Source organism: Acinonyx jubatus, chromosome A2, assembly GCF_027475565.1.
Source record: "Acinonyx jubatus isolate Ajub_Pintada_27869175 chromosome A2, VMU_Ajub_asm_v1.0, whole genome shotgun sequence".
NCBI classification, from domain to species: domain Eukaryota; kingdom Metazoa; phylum Chordata; class Mammalia; order Carnivora; family Felidae; genus Acinonyx; species Acinonyx jubatus.
Genome location: NC_069383.1, coordinates 29,905,233 through 29,925,312, shown reverse-complemented (window position 1 = coordinate 29,925,312; position 20,080 = coordinate 29,905,233). Strand labels below are relative to the sequence as shown.

The window sequence follows — 20,080 nt, the reverse complement described above, 5'->3', positions numbered from 1 at the left end:
CTCTCCTCCGTCTTCTGACAATGCTCTCAAAGACTGCAGAAAGTAAGGCAAACCGGCAAAACGAAATCGCGTAACACCATGTAAATATGGTAGATTAGACAGGAGGCCAGAACCTTCTCTTTCGCTAAAAATAAATAAATGTCTATTTAAATGACGACGACCTCAAGCCTGACAGCATTTCACCCATCTGAAGTCTCCTGACACGTCGAGACCTCAAGCAGTGTTGAAAGGTCAACTTGTTTGGTACCAACTCTGACTCAAAAAGATTACTCTCCTGTGAGGTGAGGGAGAGGAAAGAAACGGGGGCAGTGAGGTTTTCCAGCCACTCCACCCAGAGGGTAATTAATCCAAATGCGAGTGGGGTGGGTGGAACTCAAACATCTCCCATTCGACCCACGCCTTCCCCCAGGGTTGCTAAGACAGAAGCGGCCCTGGCAGTCTTCGGGTTGAATCAATACCCCTCCCGCCGAGACCCGCTCTTAGAAGACCGCGACAGGAGGAAAGGTCATGAACACACCCGGGGCTGGACGCGCTGTCCCGGACGGAGCAGCGGGCCCGAGCGCCCCCCGCGGAGCCCGCTCGCAGCCAATGGGAGCTTGAGGTCCGGGGATGATGAGATGCGGGGCCGAGGCTGGGCCAATCAGGCTCCAGGAGCGGCCAGGGGGAGGAGATGGGAGGAGAGGCCGGGGGCGATGGAGACAGCTACACCAACAGAAGTTTCTCACCTATTTCGGCGAGGGACGCTCCCGCACCTCTTGCACACCTCCAGCTCCGCGCGGGAGGAGGGCCCCAAGCTCCTTTCTCCACCTCCTTTCAACTGCTCCCTGCAAGTGAGGGGAAGGCTGCTGAGAGCCCCTACCACCGCTGGCCTTCTTTTTATGTTGTCTCACAGGGAGAGAGGAGGCGAGGGACAACTTGGTTCTGGGGAACTGACCTCTGGCCTGGCGGGCCTCTGGGCAGAGAGGGCAGCAGTGGAGCGGCTGGGGCTGGGGGACTCCATGCTGGGGCCATGGACAGAGCGGCGCTCCTGGGACTGTCCCGCCTGTGCGCGCTGTGGGCAGCCCTGCTCGCGCTGTTCCCCTGCGGAGCCCAAGGAAATTGGATGTGAGTATGGGGGCGGCACGGGGGTTGTGGCAAAAGGGGTGCCCAGCCTCGGGGGACTTCCAGCTGACGCGGGGGAGCAGGGCCGGGGACCCTAGGGCGGATGACCCAAAATTTGGCAAAACACCTGGGATCGGAGAGGAGAGCTGGGGAGCGGCTCACGCTAGGGGCGGCGGTGTCTTACAGGTGGTTGGGCATCGCTTCCTTTGGGGTTCCGGAGAAGCTGGGCTGCGCCAACTTGCCGCTGAACAGCCGCCAGAAGGAGCTGTGCAAGAGGAAACCGTACCTGCTGCCGAGCATCGGAGAGGGCGCGCGGCTGGGCATTCAGGAGTGCAGGAGCCAGTTCAGACACGAGAGATGGAACTGCCTGGTCACCGCCACCGCCCAGCCGGGCACCAGCCCCCTCTTTGGCTACGAGCTGAGCAGCGGTAAGTCCCGGACCCTCGGGGATGGCGCAGGATGGAGGGCGACAACTCCTCCAAGTACGGTAAATGAAGGAGTGCTTTCGTGGTCCGCCGCTGTCTCAATCCCAAAAGAGGTCCTTTAGTGGAAGAGAATTGGGGGGGAGGGGGGTGACGGAAACCAGGCCCGGGTGCAGGTGCGGTCCTGGAGGGGGGTGACTCCCCAGGTCCAGAGTGGGGCGCTAGGAGCTGTAGCTCTTCCTCCGTCCCGCGGCGCTCGGCGGGAGTTGCAGAAAAACTGACACTCCACCCCGCCGACCCCTCGGACCCCGTAGCGCCCCCCTACGTGGGTGACCAGCTGGAGAAACATGATGTCGGCAGCAGGGAATGCTGCCGCCGCATCTGCTTTGATTTAAGAGCTCCACTGCGCACCGAGCCTTGGACAAGGGGCTAATTGCAGCGAAGCCCCACGTTTGTTGGCACCTCGGAGCGCGGGGCAGACAGAATAACGGTGATTGTAAAAGGGAACGTCCTGGACAACTCAACGTGCGGCTAACCCGAGCGCGACTACTTTGGCTCTCCCCTCTGGTCTCCTTTCCTTTTATATCTTCCCTCCAGAGAGCACACCCGCGGCGCGGGAAGCTGCAGTAAAACAAAGTTCCACTTCCACGTGCCCAGTGACTCTGTAGGGATAAAGGTTCAGGGAACCAGGATTGTTCTAGGAATATCAGCAGATTCAAAGAATTTTAGAACCTGGGCGCCGAAAGATTCGTTGTCGTTTTTCACATTCATTTCCGTCCTCCCTCCTCCTTTGACCCTTCTCCACCCGCTCCCTGCACGCATCGCCGCCAAAGTAGTGCATTTGCCCCGCTGCGTTTTGGCCGGCGCGCCTTTCCGAAGGGGGCCTGCCCCTCCCCGCACCCCCGCAGAAGAAAACAGAAGGAAGAAGGGGGAAAAAAAGGAGGAGGAAGGAGGGAAGGAAGGAAGGAAGGAAGAAGGAGAAGGAGAAGAAGGAGAAGAAGGAGAATTAGAAGCAGAAAAGTTTTAGTTGGTGAAATTCAGGGACATCAGCTGTTGAAAAGGTTTTTTGGACAACGGGCATGCAACTGTTTCTACTCCAATCTTATCTCAAAAGAAAAAAAGTCATTTGCTGAGTCTCTTCTAGCCCATTTTACTAATGTTTTAATGAACTTTAATTTTCAAAGATTTTAGCTCAAACTCTATTGCAGGTGGGCTAAATATATACTCAGTAGATTTCTATAACAATTCTTTTTTTTTTTTTTTCTTTGCTGGTGACATTTCATTTCTTTGCTGGTGACTTTCACTGCTTTTAAGACTGTAAAAGGATTAGCCAGCACTATATAAAATATTTAACTGTTCCATATTAATATCAGTGACTGTTGTTTATGATATCCTTGGGAAAAAAAAAACAGTCTTTGATGTGAAAGTAAACTGTAACATCTACTGATTGCTTTGGCCTTTGCTTAATTTTAATTTGCATTCTGACTTGTATTATTTACACAAACAAAAATCACACCAAGTTTTTCAGCTTGTGTTTTGTGAGAACACATTTGAAATGTAAAAATAAAGGTAATCTGGACTCTTTGGACATTGTATTACCATTTACTGTATCCATGCGAAGAATTTTAAATTCAATATGTACTTATTGAACTTTTATTGTCTATTAAGTACTGAGCTAGGTGCTGGCATACATTTCAAATTTTAAAAATAACCAGATGATTCTAATTGTCATGAGGGCAATTTATGCTGTACAATATATAAAAATGCCCCCAAGTGGAATACTGAAAATTAATGTAGCTTTTTTATAAGACTAAAACAATATGAAATTGTCCTTTCTAAATATGTACTCATTAAAGCATCCATTGAAAGTAATTGCAAAATCACTTTCCTGCTAAGAGGTTAAGAAGGAGGCTTTGTTATGAACATAAACAGACGGAGGTATGGCTCTTCCATTCAGCAATTTATGTTTTGTTCTAGGCACCAAGGAAACAGCATTTATTTATGCTGTGATGGCTGCAGGCCTGGTGCATTCTGTGACCAGGGCATGCAGTGCAGGCAACATGACCGAGTGCTCCTGTGACACCACCTTGCAGAATGGCGGCTCAGCTAGTGAAGGCTGGCACTGGGGGGGCTGCTCCGATGATGTCCAGTATGGCATGTGGTTCAGCAGAAAGTTCCTAGATTTCCCCATCAAAAACACCACAGGAAAAGAAAGCAAAGTTCTGTTAGCGATGAACCTACACAACAATGAAGCCGGAAGGCAGGTATGTATCAGAAAATGGAATGAAATCTAGTGCCTTTAAATAACACTGGGATGACACTTCTGAATGAATCTGTCCAAGGGATTTTAAAAACATACACTGGTAGTGGAAGAAACATATATGTCATGTATATGTATAATATATACGTGTGTTTACTGTATACATAAACAATATGTATGACCTCTACATCGATTCAGTTTAAGTTCTCCATCGGATAGGGGTTGATGTATTGGTGATTTTATATTTTGTCTACCTGGAACACTAATTATAAAATAATAGATGTGCACATGCCTTTGGGTGATTTTGTTCCATCCCCTTAGCGATAGAGCCTGAATAAGATCTATAGGATCTGCCTAATGGTACCGAATCAAATTCCGTCTTAAATATGACTTTTGATTATTTCTTTAAATCTATTTTTAGTGGGAAATGGCTCCTAAGCATCATGTGATCAATGCGTCCGTACTTTCTCGAGCAAACATTCTTGGATACATTAGAGAATTCGTAACTCCTAACTAATATTTTGGTAAAACAAATCTTTTTTAAAGACAGTTATTTTATTATAAAGTGATACAGATTCATTATAAAAAACAATACATGCAGATAAATGTAAAGAAGCTTTAGATACATTAAACATATGGATATTTAAATATATACATATTAAAGATTTAATTTAGTCTTTAATTAAATTTGAAGAACCACCATCTAATTAACCTCTTTTATGAATTCTGTGTTTTATACTAAAGTTTTCTTAAAATGGAATAAATTTGTAGCTTAATTTAACTTTTACATATTTATTTTAATGAATATTGACACAATAAAATTTGAGTTCTACAACATAGGGGAATTACTTGGCAATTCATAGTGAGTTTCTTAAAACAGTCAAAACCTTTTTATGAATATACGTTTTCTATGTTGTGATAATCTCTTTAGGACAGGAATATCAGCACATATCTTATATTATTGTAAATATCCAATAACCTGTAAAGGTCCCAAAGTAGTCATTGCAATCTGCCACATTCTCCTGAAATAAATTAAAACAAGTTGCAGTATCTGTCAGAAATATTTAAAGTATATGTTACATTTGTTTTACATTTTTGGAAAGTGAATAAATGGAACCCACTTAGAATAGGTACAAGTTTCAGCCAGCTTTCTTTACTTAGCCATTCTCGTTTATAATGCGAAAACAGAAATCTCAATAAATGTAATTATCACCATGATGCTTCAAATTCAAATTTGAATTTTTAATTCAATGTGAATATTGATTCAAAATAGCAAAACAGAAACTAGGCAAGTCAGTAAATAGCTAGGTAGGCTTTTCATATTTTTGTTTAGAAATTTTAAAATTTAATAAAGTAATTCTTGCCTGACACCACAGTTACGCACATGTCTCTTCTTAAAGTTTTCCATGTAAAAAAAAAATTAAATGAATGAGGTTCTGCTTCAATGTAAACATTATCCACTAAAGGATTTTTAAAATTATCTCTAACATATGAATATAAAAGAGGTCAAATATATGTTTGTGTTTCTTAATACATATTTTTTAAAACTCTAGAGTTAGGATGAGAAACACATTAAGTCAAATTAATATCTTTAAAAAGACCCACAAATGTATATTAATTATCAATTTAGATCTTAAATCTTCTTTAATCATTCTTTAAATAATTTTGTAGGGAGTTTTAACATTTCACTAGAAAACAAAACTTGGAAATTCATGTCATGATTAATTCCCTGAATAAAGCTATCCCTAAACTTCTGAGAAGCTCTGCAGTATTCTGTGTTTTTATCAGTATCATTAGGCAGGTATTTAGTGTTATTCTGTCTTGTGTGTTGTTTCTAATTAGGTAGCAATATTTGCCTCGGTAACCACTTGATCTTCAACTAGTATTTATATTCCAAGTTTATTAAAAACATACAACTATTTAGCATCAATTTTAATCCACTGTTTGTTGGCAAAAAACAATCTTCTCACATTACTGAGGTTTTTGCTATTATTCTAATCGTGCAGAAAATAATTCAGCCTATACATATATATGCAGTTTGTGTACATTTTGGAGTTTTCTCTACTGAGTCTTTTTGTTCTTCATTGGTCTACATAGAGTCTTAAAATATTACAAAACGTTACCTGGACTGGAGTTTTTGTTGGTCTGTTTTCATGAAATATTACAATTCAAAACCATTTTGTATTTTTCTTTCCACTGGCAGCCAAGCCCCCCTCCCCCCCCCAACAACAAAAACCAACCAGGTTTCCAGGCTATTATCTAATATGGAAGAACAATCAACTCCATTTTTAAGATTGGCAATTAGGATTTTAATCTAATAGGCATATTCTTCTGAGTAAAGTTCAAGGTCTGCATTCAATTGAGTTGATTTTCCTCGTCTCAAAATCCCAAACTCAAAATGTAGGAAAGCGTTCAGAGAAATGTGGGTACTGGCGCTTAGTAGTGCTGTGAGCAGGATAGATGATTTTCTAACCGCTGACCTTAAATACTCTGATTCCCACTTGGTTTCTGACACCATTCCTAAAGTTATGACTCCAAGAATAATGTTGCTGAATGGTGATTGGCTAACAGAATGATGTGATGTCTTCCAGGGGCAGAACTTCTGGGAATAATGTGACTTGGAATATTTATGGGTATTTCTTTTGGTGTGCTTAAAATATTTCCATTCTTCCCATGTCCACCTCATAAACTTTTAAGTTTCCCTACCCCATAATTTGTTTTATGATGAGTAACTCAAAAAAGTGGGAAGGGCCCAACCCCAAATTTTCATTGACCTGTTTCAAGAATATTTATAAGTACTTGAACAACACATAAGTGTTTTGCTTTTCAGCAGGTTCAAATATATTTTTGGACTGAAAGAGACAAAATGGGTCAGAGGAATAGGAATTCTACATATAACCATCCAACCTTATGTCACAGTTTTCCTAAAAACTTAACTAGATCATCTGATAGTTGACAAAATGAAATGTTTATAACAAAATGTTCCACAACGGTTTGTTTTGTTTTGTTTTGGTCATTTCTGTGAAGTTTGGATAAAGCGATACACTGGAAAACAATCATCGCCTGCTGTGTTACCTCTGAATCAAAATTGTGGGACCAGTCACTCCTTAGACCACTTCTTAGCAGTTTCTATTTTTACATTAAGTGTTAATGATACATCTTTCCTATTTCACTTCATTAGAAGTTCATCAAACCAAAACTTAACACAAAGAGCCCGGTAAATTGAATGCTACCCTCCTAATTGCTCTCCCATAGTTGAAAAATATTCCACCAAAATGTGCACATCTGTTTGCAATAGTTAACAAAACATTCCTCTGTTAATATCGTTATAAACCTTAACAACTCAACTAGAGTAGAGAAAGGAATTTTCTCGTAACCACATACTACTCATACGAATGCTGTTCTCTAACTTTTCCTGTTAGCAGAAAATGGCTGCTATCACTGCAGTTCAGAACGGCTATTTGATGTTAATCAAGAATCCCAGCTGAAAAGCTCCAGAATATACTTTTTTTTGGAGTGTTCGTGCAATTTCCCTAAATATACTACATTTTCCATTTTCATTTTTCTCTGTTCTACTAAAATTCTCCAGCTGCATATACAGACTTTACATCATGTATCACCAACTTTCCTTATGTAAATCAAGTGTCTTAACCATGCTGTTCATTCTTTTGTAAAACTGGAATAATATGTAAGTACATGTTCATTAACTACCTACTGTGTGCAAGGCATTTCTTTCTGTAAAGCTACATCAAGTAAAATAACTTATGACAAAGTTCTCTGAGAGACACTAAGTTCTGCAGTTAAACTGTACGTGTGTGTGTGTGTGTGTGTGTGTGTGTGTGTGATCTGCCTTGGACTCTGCATTTCATCAAATTGTCCTAATGGTAATTACATTGCTTTATTTTAATCCTTATTTGCCCAAGTTTCTTCCTTAGAGTTTTTTTGGGGGGCTATAATCATTTAAATTTCATGTCAAGTTATTGGAATTCTTCTCCTTGATGTTTATTTGTCTTTCTATCCTAGACTATATCTATAGCTATGTCTATATCTATATCCATATATATGATAATATATATGGTAAAACATATGTAATATAAAATATATACAATAAAACTTATGATAAAATGTAAATAAATAAAATATAAATATAAAATATACACATGATAAAAATACCATATTTATACTTATTGTTAAGGACAAAAAAGATAATGGAATTGAAAGGTAATCGAACAAAACTTAAAAATATCATCCCTGAAAAGTTATAACTAACTCCAGGTATTTGAAAGATTCTAGTTTTCTATAGCAAGAAAATCTTCCCAAAATTCTGATGTGAATTCAGCAGGTGATATCATTAGATATCACCTTTTTATCCTTCAAACCTGGGAGGTAATGTGTCCTAACTCTGTGGTCTAACACTGCTGTGGGCTGAGAAATCGGAGGAGAGCCCCATAGGATCAAGACCTTTCCATGCCATTGACTCTCCTGGCAGTGACTCCTTTGTTTAAGGTGGTTTTCAGTTCTTTCTTCAGCTTCAGAGCACCAACAGAGAGTGAGTTAAAGCTGTTCAAGTGAGCTGGACTAACTATTCCGTAAGTATTTGGTGAGCATCTACTCCATCCTCCATGCTTTGCAAATTGGCAACACCATACATGATGTCTGAACTGGTTGATGAAACAAAAGTCGGCCCCTCAGTAAGATCCCGAGCAAGAGGCAGTTTTAAATCACCAAGTGATGACTGTAAGGAATGTTGATCAGGTTTAAATACATAAACAGACATTCTTAGATTTTTGGCTTTCTTTGGACAATTTGTTTTGTTATTGCCTAGCATTAGCTGAGCTCTCTTTTTCTCATATCCTTCAAGCCCTTAAAATCTGAACAAAAGTAGGCAGATTGCATTAATTTGAACATTTATTTGCCTGGAGACATTTTAAAGAATGGAAGTCTTTGTGAATATCAAATGCCATAAATTTAAGTAACTAAGCTGTGTGCCATACTTTATAAATTGCTTTCATATCATTGAAAGCTGTCTTTTGCCTGAGTTACTAAGAAATAGACATAGCTACTTGCTTCTCAGTTTTATGAATTCAAAATAGCATATGTGCTCTATTCCATAAAGGACAGGGTTTAAATATTATTCTGTTTACTATTTTCAACACTAATAAGTATCGAATATTGCACAAATCAATACCATATGCTCTCACTCAAGGTTGCAAATATTATAAATTGTCCGAAATAGTCCATCTCATTAGATAGTTCAGAAACTTTAATTTGTTGGGAAACCTAACATTCCACGAACACGTCAGTGTCAACTTTAGTATAAAATGGCAAAACATAAACCCCTGTCATTTTAGAGTCGTGATAAGAACTGTAAGTGGAATTTAAGCTGTGAGGTTTTCCTTTCTTTGGTGAGATGACACACATAATTTCCAAGTTATTGAATGGGCAGATCAATTTCCCATTTTACCCAGCATGCTGACAGACCGTCAGCGCTACAGCTAGCCCCGGCGATTTATTAATCTGCTCTGTCGTCCTCTAGGGATGGAAGGAAGCTGTGTTAACCAGCCTGCTGTATAAGAGAATAGAACCCCAAAATTCTTGAAATCTCTCTATTGCTTTTGCACGGTGAGCCCCATGTAAAATTTTCTCTCAACTCTTCCCGGACCTTCTTCTTCAGGGAAAGGGGGCATTTATTTAGACCTTAATGTGTGCCAGGCAATGGACTCTTACAGATATATGTAATTTCATTTAATTCCTCAGGCTGAATAAACCAAACTCAGCACTTCGAATTGAAAAATTATGTATATATATTATCCCTTTTCTATGTTAGGATGGTGCTACTGATCCATCAAGAATAGGACATATGTTTTGAATTAATTTTCCACAACAGGGGAAGAATTTGCTGGGAGCAACCACACTCTCCAGCCCCTTCTCCTTTTGACCAATTTAAGTTGATTAGTCAGGGTTTCTCATGTGGTCTGTGACCAGAGGATAACACGGTGCCTCAAGCCCGCATGAACGTAATGGACTTTTACAGTGATCAAACCTGAGAACTCTCAATCCATAGATCTCATGCTTGGATGCCCGTTAGAATCATCTGAGCAGCTTTGTGGACGTGCCACTGCCTGGACCCCACCTTGGCCAAGTAAATCAGAATCTCAGCGATTAGTGCGTTGGTTATTTGCAAAGTTTCCACGGGTGCTTCTATGCACTTGTGAGGCGAGGATGACCATCCTGTCAGTGCTTCTCAAGTGTTAAGGTGCATACGAGTCCCCTGAGAATCTCATTAAAATGCAGATCCTGATTCTGTGGGACTATAGTGGGGCCAGAGAAGTTGCGTTTCTCACAAGTGACGTTGGTGCTGCTGGTTCATGAACTACACTATGAGTAGCAAGGTGCGATATCAGGAACATGGAGGCATGCATGAACATCTTCCCACCCCGAAATTAAACACAAAAATAGACATAAGAGTAGTGTCCCTCAGGTGTCTCAGATAAACCCTGATGACTACATTGGCCTGGTCCACTACTTTAAATTAGACTTGGAAACGTTTGCTCTGCAGGGTCAGAACGACAAAACACTGGAACCCTGAAGCAGCTGTAGAGACCCTTTATGTTCAAAACTATCGTTTTTGTGCAGGACTACACGGACCCAGAAAGTGAAGTGGTGAGGTCAGCCGCGCTTCTGTTGTTGGGTAAGACACTTCATGAATGATATTTAATGCGATTCCTGTTGGTTTCAGGCCGTCGCCAAGCTGATGTCAGTAGACTGTCGCTGCCACGGAGTGTCCGGCTCCTGCGCTGTGAAAACGTGCTGGAAAACGATGTCTTCCTTTGAAAAGATCGGCCATTTGTTGAAGGACAAATATGAAAACAGTATCCAAATCTCAGACAAAATAAAGAGGAAAATGCGCAGGAGAGAAAAAGATCAGAGGAAGATACCCATCCGCAAAGATGATCTGCTCTACCTTAATAAGTCTCCCAATTACTGTGTAGAGGACAAGAAACTAGGGATCCCAGGAACACAGGGCAGAGAATGCAACCGCACGTCAGAGGGCGCGGACGGCTGCAACCTCCTTTGTTGTGGCCGCGGCTACAACACCCACGTGGTCAGGCACGTGGAGAGGTGCGAGTGCAAGTTCATCTGGTGCTGCTACGTCCGCTGCAGGAGGTGTGAAAGCATGACTGACGTCCACACTTGCAAGTAGCCCCTCCATCCAGCCTTGAGCCCCACTCCTCAGTGACAAACAAGGGACTGCCATTCCGAGGTGCCTCCCACTGTGCAGGGCTGTGGAAGGCGCCTCCTGCCTCCGAAGTCCCAGACCCTTGGGCCTCCGGCAGCGCTCTCCTTTCCTGACGGATATCCAGTCACACACTGAGCATGTGGATTTGGGGGGATACCAACGTTGACAAGGTTTGGGTTCATTCTTTGGTGGTTTGGAAATACATATGGACCTACCAAGAAGATAATCTGTCTCCTAAACAAGAAAGAACAAGAAGGAGCCTTCATGCGGGGAGACCTGGGCCATGCTTAGGATAAGATCCTTGACTATGGAATTCAGTTATGGAACTCAATAGCGGTGGGTTTAATATTAGACGTTTTTAAAAGGCGCATCTTATAGCAGCAAGGAACAGTAAACATGATCTCATTTATTTTCTCAGTAATTTGGGTGAAGAAATCATACTGTGCATAGAAACAGACATTGAAAAGTTAACAGAAGTGGAAGGTGCTTACCTACCTTTTCATGCATTTCAAAAGAAGGGCAATTTAAAAGAATTTTCATAACTGATACAGTATCCCTAAAATGTGTTTGCTAGAGATGTTTAGTGACAAAAGGGAAGAATCTAAACATAGAACGTAAAATGTATGATTTGGATTTTAAGTGCCTTTTAACTATGAGAGTTTATCTAGAAAGATCTCAGTGAGATATACAGCAATCTTTTATCTTTGGCTTTATTCTTTAATTGTAGACCAGTTTCTACTATTAAAACCCCAGCTCTGAAATATCGGAGAAGAGAGGGATCTCGAAAGCATGTGGGAAACTTAAAGGTAAAAACATAAAGGGCTTTCATACATTGTAAGGGAAAGCACCCTTTAAACATGTAAGACAGTATTTTGTACAGTATTTTGCTTAAAAAAGTTATATATTTTGTAAATACAGTATTTAAGTTATATGATAATATGTATTAAAACTTCAGACATTATTGCCAAAGCCCAAGAGTTAAGGCGATAAAATTATCTCAGAAATAAGATTAGCTTCTGTTTCTTTTCATTCTATTAACTCTGATTTTTTTTAAACATTGAAAAAAGTTAATTGAGCAGTTATATGGATGTGTTTTTCTTGTCAAAATGACAGTTTTACATGTTATAGATTAAAATATGCTGCAAGATATTGAGAATTGTGTTATTTCAGCAGATTAGTTAAATTCTGTTTTTAATTAGTTCTGTTTAACTTGTAAGGCTATTATAATAAATTATGCAGTAAAAGTGTTAACTGGATAAAAGAATCTACATCAAAACAATGATCACCTTGTGTATTTGATATCCTGGATATTTATTATATTGTATGTAATGCTGCATTTCCATGTGAATGTTGAATGGTCTTTCTAAGTTTAGTATTCATGCATGTATATTCATCATACTTTACAAGGTTCCTGGTAAAAATTACAGGGCTGTATTTAAGGTTGTGTTTTAATGTAGATGCTTATGTTTTTTTATGAATTGTTAACTATTTCAGTATTCTATAGGAAAAAACTTCTAAGTTCAGGAAAGACAAAGAAAGAATATTCTTTTTCTAATAATAAGCCAAGAAAATGTTTCCTTGCCCATAACTCTCATCCTATTTCCTTTCAATCTTATTTCCCAAGGCAGAGCAATAATTTGCAAAAAAGAGCAAACCCATGGAAAATGTCTCAGGCTTCATATTAAATTCAAGGCTAAACATTTCATTGTGACCCTTACAGTTTAACAAAGAAATATTATTTATAAGTGAAAATCTCAGAAATGACAATTGAATAAATATAGTACTTATTTAAAAGAGTGGTTTACCAATCTTTAGCATCCGCTGATTAAAATAACCTGAGAGACTTATTTTCATGCCCCCCCTTTTTTGGCACAGTAAATCTATTTTATCTGCATCAAAATAAGCACTCTTTTTTTTTAAGGTGAAGAATAGTTCCCATTAACAACCAATTTCTTCTATCAACTAGACAACTTTTCATAATTACCTTACCAACCAATTGGTAGAATCAGGCGGCCTCGAATTCCCAAACGCTAGTATGCAGCCATTGCTTGAAGACAGTGATGCCAACTCAGACTCTCTTCTCTGGGATGCCTGAGCAGGATCTCCTAACTCCCAAGCTTTGGCTTCTTCTTTGCGTGTCTTTTTGTGTCTTTGGCTTCTTCTTTTCCTTCTCCTCCCTGGCATCACTATGGAAGCCATTCTTGAATTTCTCACCAGTTTAACTGATGGCCAACCTGGACTTGGCTCATTTTCTTCCCACTCCCTGTCATGCTGCAGGTAGCACCACGGTGCTCTCGGGAATACAATTTGTGGAGCCCAGATGTTCCTATTCAATCTAAGCTATTTTGCCTGCATTGTTTAGGGCTCTTCGTGTTGCAAGTAACAGATGACACAACCCAGACTGACAAATGTTAAAGGAAATGCATTGACTCAGTAACTGAAGAGTCCAGAGCCCAGACTGGTTCCTGTGGAGCTCGATCTGAAAACTCACACTATGTTCCCACGGTTCAGGTCTTTCCAGCTCCAGCCTAAACAGGCTGGCTTCTGCAGTGTTGTCTTCTACTTCAGGCCCTACAAGGTGGTGGGGGGACCCTCACCGCCTCATGCCACCCCAGGGGCCCCAGGCTCTTCTCTTTTCTTAGCTAAATGGCTGCTACACTCCCTCCAAGCCTCACATTCTCCTACCACTCATTCTAAGGAAAGAGAGAGGTTCTTCTTGGTTGCTTCTATAGGAGAGATGGAATTTTTTTTTTTTTTTTCCTTCACAAAATGACCAACTAAGGTAGTTCTGAGACTCCTTGGCTCTGATTGGTTAATATGTCCATCCGGGAACCAATCACAATGGGCACTGGAGATTGGGGTTAGGGGATAAATACATTGATGATCTTAAGGCAATCAGATCCAGTGTGGAAAGTGGCAGTGAGTGATTCATTCCGACTAAACTCACGTAGCTTGAGAAAAGGGAGGGAAGAGGTGAATCCGCGGAGGAAAACCAGGGTGTTAACATTAAAGGGTACCTGGGTGCTGGGCAGCACAGACATTAGATGTCTTCAGCTCCAGTGATGTGTTTCGAAAACAGCTTTCTGGCAGCACTTGGGTCAGGCTCACAGCCAGACAAAGCCCTGTGACTTATGTATAGGGTACAAAGTGCCTTCTTTTGTTTAAATGCCCTTTATGATGTTGAAAGGGGAAAAGGAGAGGGGAGGTGCTCTAGTGTATTAATTTTCAACGTAGGAGTTCAACTATTTTGTAAATTGGGAAATGCTTAATAGAGACAGTGGTAAGAGGCAATGATGATTGTCTGAAAATGATATCAAGAAAAGCATATCAAATGGCATTATCTATAACCTCTAGATAAAGAAGTTTGCTAATTAAAATATTTCCCTGGTAGTAGTAGCTTGCAAAACATTAAAAAACGCTTTAATTTGTTTGGCTATAAACAACTGCATTCTTTCCTTATTCACAATCTGGATGATAGTCGTTTTGTTTTTAAAGAACTAGGATAGCTATAGAGTAAAAATAGAATCTAATTATATAAGATGCTACGACCCTGTATGTTTTTGCAGCTTTGTAATCATGTGATATTCACAGTAGAGAGTTTAGAAACACACGTTGACTTTCGCAAGCACTGTCAGTACTAGTGTGTCTGGTTTCTACTTGGTTTAAAATGTGGAACCAGAGAAGCTTCCCATCAAAATATTCATTTATAGGCAATTTGATGAGCTGTTGGAACTTGTTGCATTGCGTTGCATTGCATTGCAGTGCCCAGACACTGCGGAGTTAAACCAACCATTTGGAGCCAGTTAGTGATCCAGAGTACTATAATCCACTTAGCTGACTTGAAGGAAGAAAAATTCAAGTCTGATCTCCAGGAACCAGGAATACTCCTCAGGGCAAGCCCTTCTTAAGGAAAGTTGGCTAAGATGCCTTGATTTTTTTTTTTTTTAAATTTCAGTTTCACTATAGACCAGATGTGATAAGTCATAACATTTCTCAGAGTAGGATGATGAGGTGAGCCGAGAAGGACAAATGCATGTGGTGCAGCGTGAAAAGGGGGACGTGGTTGTACACCAGGGACTCATTTCCTTTGAAATAGGGAATAATAGCAAACACTTAATTAGCACTTACTGCGTACCAGGCATTAAGTAACTTCTATGTATTAGTCTGTGCCCTTCACCAACATGTGCTTCACACAGCATCAAAATTGTCACACACTGAGTTTGCAGTATACCATTTAGAGAGTTTGGGGCCTTTGTAAATAAAATGAAAATTACAGGATGTTCCTTCATGGTTTGGCTATATAAACTTGATTGAGGAGCAGTAGTTAGATGATGGAAGAACTGAGAGCCTAGAATTCACCATGAACTAGAATGAAAAGACACTGCCTCTTGATTTCTAAGCTCTAAGTGATTTAAACTGCCTGCTATTTTAGATCCCAGTGTGGGCTAACAGTCGGATTATGCAAGAGCCTAACAATCATTCCAAAAGGAAATGACTGGGGGTGAAGATCAAACTAATTTAGTGCGACGTTAAATAAATACTTACATCCTTTTTATTGTTGTGCTTACAGCCAATTGTTACATAAGGTGTCATTTTTAATACATGGATGAAATTTACCATTGGTAACGATTTACATTCACATCCAAAGGAAAACCACTAGAGGTGGTTTGCATGATTAAAACCTCTTGAAACAAAATCAGGATTGAAAAAGCAGCCTCTCCCACTGATTGTAAAGGGAAAGTAATAATAAATGTGGACCAAGTCAACACAAACTGCAGTTTCGTATGTGACTTTTTAGTTTGCAGAGTTAAGTGAAAGCATCTGATTGGTGTGTGAATGGTGGATATAGCGCCGCCTGTTCCCCTCTGTTAACTGCTGTTCTGAACGCTCGGAGAGGCTCCCCTCAATACAGGCCAAGGAGCCTTCCCTTTTGTACGCTAGTAAGAAGCCCCTGTGATCATGCCCATATCCAGTCGGCCATGTTTAGCCAAGAAGCAGGAGGGTGGCCCCTTGTAGCCCCTATTGTTCTCTGACAAAAGAGGAGTATCGCCAAATTTAACTGCACATTTAAGTACACCTCAAATTCTGCATGAATTACAGGTGTAAATAAACTGTAAAGTTAGTAATTACCTGTTTGTTCCTAGTACATAATCCTGACATTTCTTTTTTAAAAAAAGAAAGATTTTTTTGGGTTTTTTGGGTGGTTTTTTTTGTTTTGTTTTGTTTTGTTTTGTTTTTGGTAAGTTGTATTGTTTCTATTTTCCCCCCAGCTTTCCTGGGATATAGTTGACATATAACATTATGTAAGTTTAAGGTGCTGTCCATTGCAAGTGCTTCATCTCAAGCTCCCCGGCAGACTACCAATGTTTGTTCCTTACGGCTTCATCCAAGGCAAGCCAGCAAAATGGAAAAACTGAAAAAGTGAATGTGATAAAGCCTCTTTAACATGCCCTCTATTTAATGGGTATGGGCTAAATAATTTTACAAGCTGAACGATAAATTTCACTACTCAGAATGAGAAATTCTCTCCTTTTGCTGGCTTGAACACTTGTTCGTTCCCCCAGATGCTCAATATATCATTTCTTGAGAAACTACTTTGAACTTTGCTGACTAAATAGAGAACTACAGCCTTAAAACGTTGATTGTCACAACTGTATTGTATCCGTGTCTGACACAGTTCTGTAGAATTATAGGGAACCTCCTCCAAACGGATTATTTCCGTAAGAGAATGTTAACATTCCCTTGCAAGGTGTTAATAGTTCCACAAGAATTGTCTTCCAACCTCATTCCTGGGTCAGAAGTTTCAGATTTCAGGGCACCTGGGTGGCTCAGTCAGTTAAGCGTCTGACTCTTGGTTTTGCCTCAGGTCATGATCTCATGGTTGCTGAGATTAAGCCCCCTGCTTGGGATTCTCTCTCTCCCTCTCTCTCTGCCCCTCTCCCACTCACACACACACACACACACTCTCTCTCTCTCTCAAATACGTAAACACTAAAAAAGTTTCGGATTTCTTTAGGAGTACAAGCTCATTGACTGATGTTAAACCTTAGGTCCTCTCCCTCAGGGAGAACAGAAAGCCAGCGAGGGCTGTCTGCATTCCCCTGGGAAGAGGCACCAGGCCTGAGGGCCGGGTGCTTGCTCCTCAGACCTCAGGAAATCCCCACCTGCCGACTCTCCCACCTCTCCTCTGAGAACAGCAACTCTCAGGTACCACTGCCTTCTCCACCAACTGAAACACGTACTTCTAACTACAGCTTTCGGCACCATTTGCTTCTACATCTCTCCTCTGCTCAGAGCTCAGACTCGCAAGACATTCTCCTCAGGGTTCATTTCTCTTCCGGTCACATACTGCGCAGAGCACTTCTCTAGTCTGACTCTTGGCACACGGGGTGTGCAGAAGCGAACCATTTTTAGAGGCTGAAACTTGAAATAATTGAAAAGATTTCTACGTTAAAACGAACATCTGAGTAAATGATAAAATAAACCAAAAAATTCACGTTAAGGTTTAGGATAGAACTTCTCAGACTCAGACGGGGCTCTTCACTAAAACCTGATTTCCAGAGGTCGGCGTGTACTCTCCTCAGCTTTGAGCGATATACCTCCAGAAAACAGGGCAGCTCCATTCACCATTCCGCTGGTGACACGGAGGTTAAGAAGCCTTGGCAGGGGATTCAGCAGCCCCCGTATTGAGCGTGTCCACCCGAGTAGGCCAGGTCGAAGCAGCAGCGACAGCACATGGAGGCACAACGCATCGCGGAAAAAATGTTCGAAAGTCAAATGCATAAAGTTCAAATAATGAGTTTACTATTATAAGGAAAAAGGTCTCAGAAAGCAAAAAACGTCTCAAAATCCATTCAAGGCATTCCTCTCCTGCCCAGGCAACACTCGCTAGTGGGTAAGAACGTCCACGGGCCTTCTGAACAAGAAGCAAATGCTGGTGTGCAAGAGGGTGCCAGCTGGGTCCCCCCCTTGCCCTCAGCAGGAGTTAGAGGGTTAGGTAGCAGGTTAGGAGCAGGGCTCCGGGTCTTTTGTTCTGGGCTCTCCTGGACTGGGGCTGCAGCAGAGCGCTCCCCCATGAGGCTCATCTGCCAGCTGCCACCACAGAAAGGAACCAGCCTCTGGCTAAGTCACACGCTTTCCCATACCTTCCCCTCCAGATGGGACAGCAAGTGCAACTAGATCATGTGATCATTTGAGTCGCCGGCTCCCTGGGGATCCACAAAAGCCTGGATTCTGCATATGAGATACGGTTTGGTGTCAGTGCAGACTGAATGAAAGAACAGGTGATACGTAATTGGAGGCCGAGGTCAAGGAGGAGCTCGGGTGAAGAGCTGTGTCCTCTCTCATGACCTTACCATCCAAGTCGTTCAACGGCTCCTTTTTGGCTTGGTGTCTCAGGCCATTCAGGGCGCTTTAACAAAACACCACAGACGGGGTTGGCTTATAAACAACAGAAATTCCGTTCTCACAGTTCTAGAGGCTGGGAAGTCCAAGATCAGATTTGGGGTCTTATAAAGACCTGCTTTTTGGTTCATGTGTTTTCTTGCTGTGTCCTCACATGGCAGAAGGGGCCAGGGAGCTCTCTAGGGTCTCTTTCATAAGGGCTCTACCCCCAGTGAGGGCTCTACTCTTCTGCCCTAATCATCTCTCAGGGTTCCCACCTCCAAATTACCGTCACATTGGAGATTAGGTTTCAACAACCGGATAATAGGGGCAGGGAAGACGGGTAGCTGGACACAAACATTGGGACCGTACGTGGTGTTTGGCAAGATGGGACTGGGAAGCTCAGGGAGGCTGGCTTTTGTCTTTGACCAGAACACTATTAGCTGCAAGAGACACAGTCAATAATAAGGACAATACCAGCAGTTGCATTTAGTGCGTACCGGGCACTCGGGCAGGCACCACAAACACGTGGTATTAGGCCTACCTTGTAACAGTGAGGATACAGACTTTGTCAAGTTCCCCATGTAATCAGCAATGAAGTAGAGACACATACTCAGGCAAGTCTGTACTCTTCACCGGTATGCTACACTCCCTCCATTACAGAATTCACTCCTCTTTAAGGTTTTAGGACCCTTTCCTCTCTGGTGATCAAGTCAAATAAATGCGGGCTGATTACAGGAAACATTAGGAGACTGCAGTTTCATAAATTATTTTTCCCAAATATAGGACTTTTACCAATTGAAATTTTTTTGAATGTTTATTTATTTTTTGAGAGACAGAGTGCGAGCAGGGGAGGGGCACAGACAGAATCCGAAGCAGGCTCCGGGCTCCGGGCTCCAGGCTCCGAGCTGTCAGCACAGAGCCCCACGGGGGGCTCCAACTCACAAACCTCGAGATCATGACCTGAGCCTAAGTCAGACGCTTAACCGACTGAGCTACCCACGTGCCCCTCTTTTACCAATTCAGTCTCGACTTCTTTCAATGTTCAGTGCCCATCCAGTGATGGGCAGACTTTACGTAGAGGTGAACAGTGAGTTTTGTTTTGTTTGCTAAGTAATCTCTACACCCAACGTGAGGCTCCAGCTCACAGACCCCAAGATCAAGAGCTGCATGCTCTATCGAATGAGTTAGCCAGGTGCCCCTAAACAGTGAGGTTGGTGATGGCAGCGAGTTGAGCCAGTGAACTAGCTCTGGGAAGACGGTCTTTGTAGTAAGTTTGCTTATAAACTGCCTAGGCAACAAAGCCCAGAAGCCTTTCTTCCGACTCTAATTGAAGGATCAGCCAGTCCCTTTTCCTTTCTAGAAGCGACATCCTAGTGTTGAAAGCATTTCCTTAATATAGCTGCCCTCAGGTTTGTCTGCACCCTCACGGGATTGCAGGAAGGTTCTGGTGGAAGAAGTCTCCTAGGTTCCTGGAAGGTGTTCCCCACGCTCCTTCAAGCTGCCTAACAAGACTGCCACTCCCAAGCCAGGCAGGCCTGCTTTTCGCTCTAGCTGGCCTTGATTTGACAGGAACCTCAAGAACGGGGGTGCGGGAGAGAAGAGACCAGAGGTAGGACAGTAGTGAGATTAAGGGAGCTTTGAGGGGAATTGGGATTAACCATCATCACGTGA

General features: G+C 41.9%; 1 protein-coding gene across 1 annotated transcript; it reads left to right on the top strand.

The window, feature by feature from the left end:
• Positions 1-462: 462 nt before the first annotated feature.
• WNT16 (Wnt family member 16) lies at positions 463-15,806 on the top strand. Its single transcript, XM_015067312.3, has 4 exons — positions 463-1,104; positions 1,288-1,529; positions 3,501-3,787; positions 10,523-15,806. Exons 1-4 carry the CDS (start codon positions 671-673, stop codon positions 10,985-10,987), a joined length of 1,428 nt encoding a protein of 475 aa, XP_014922798.2. The 5' UTR covers positions 463-670; the 3' UTR covers positions 10,988-15,806.
• Positions 15,807-20,080: the final 4,274 nt, after the last annotated feature.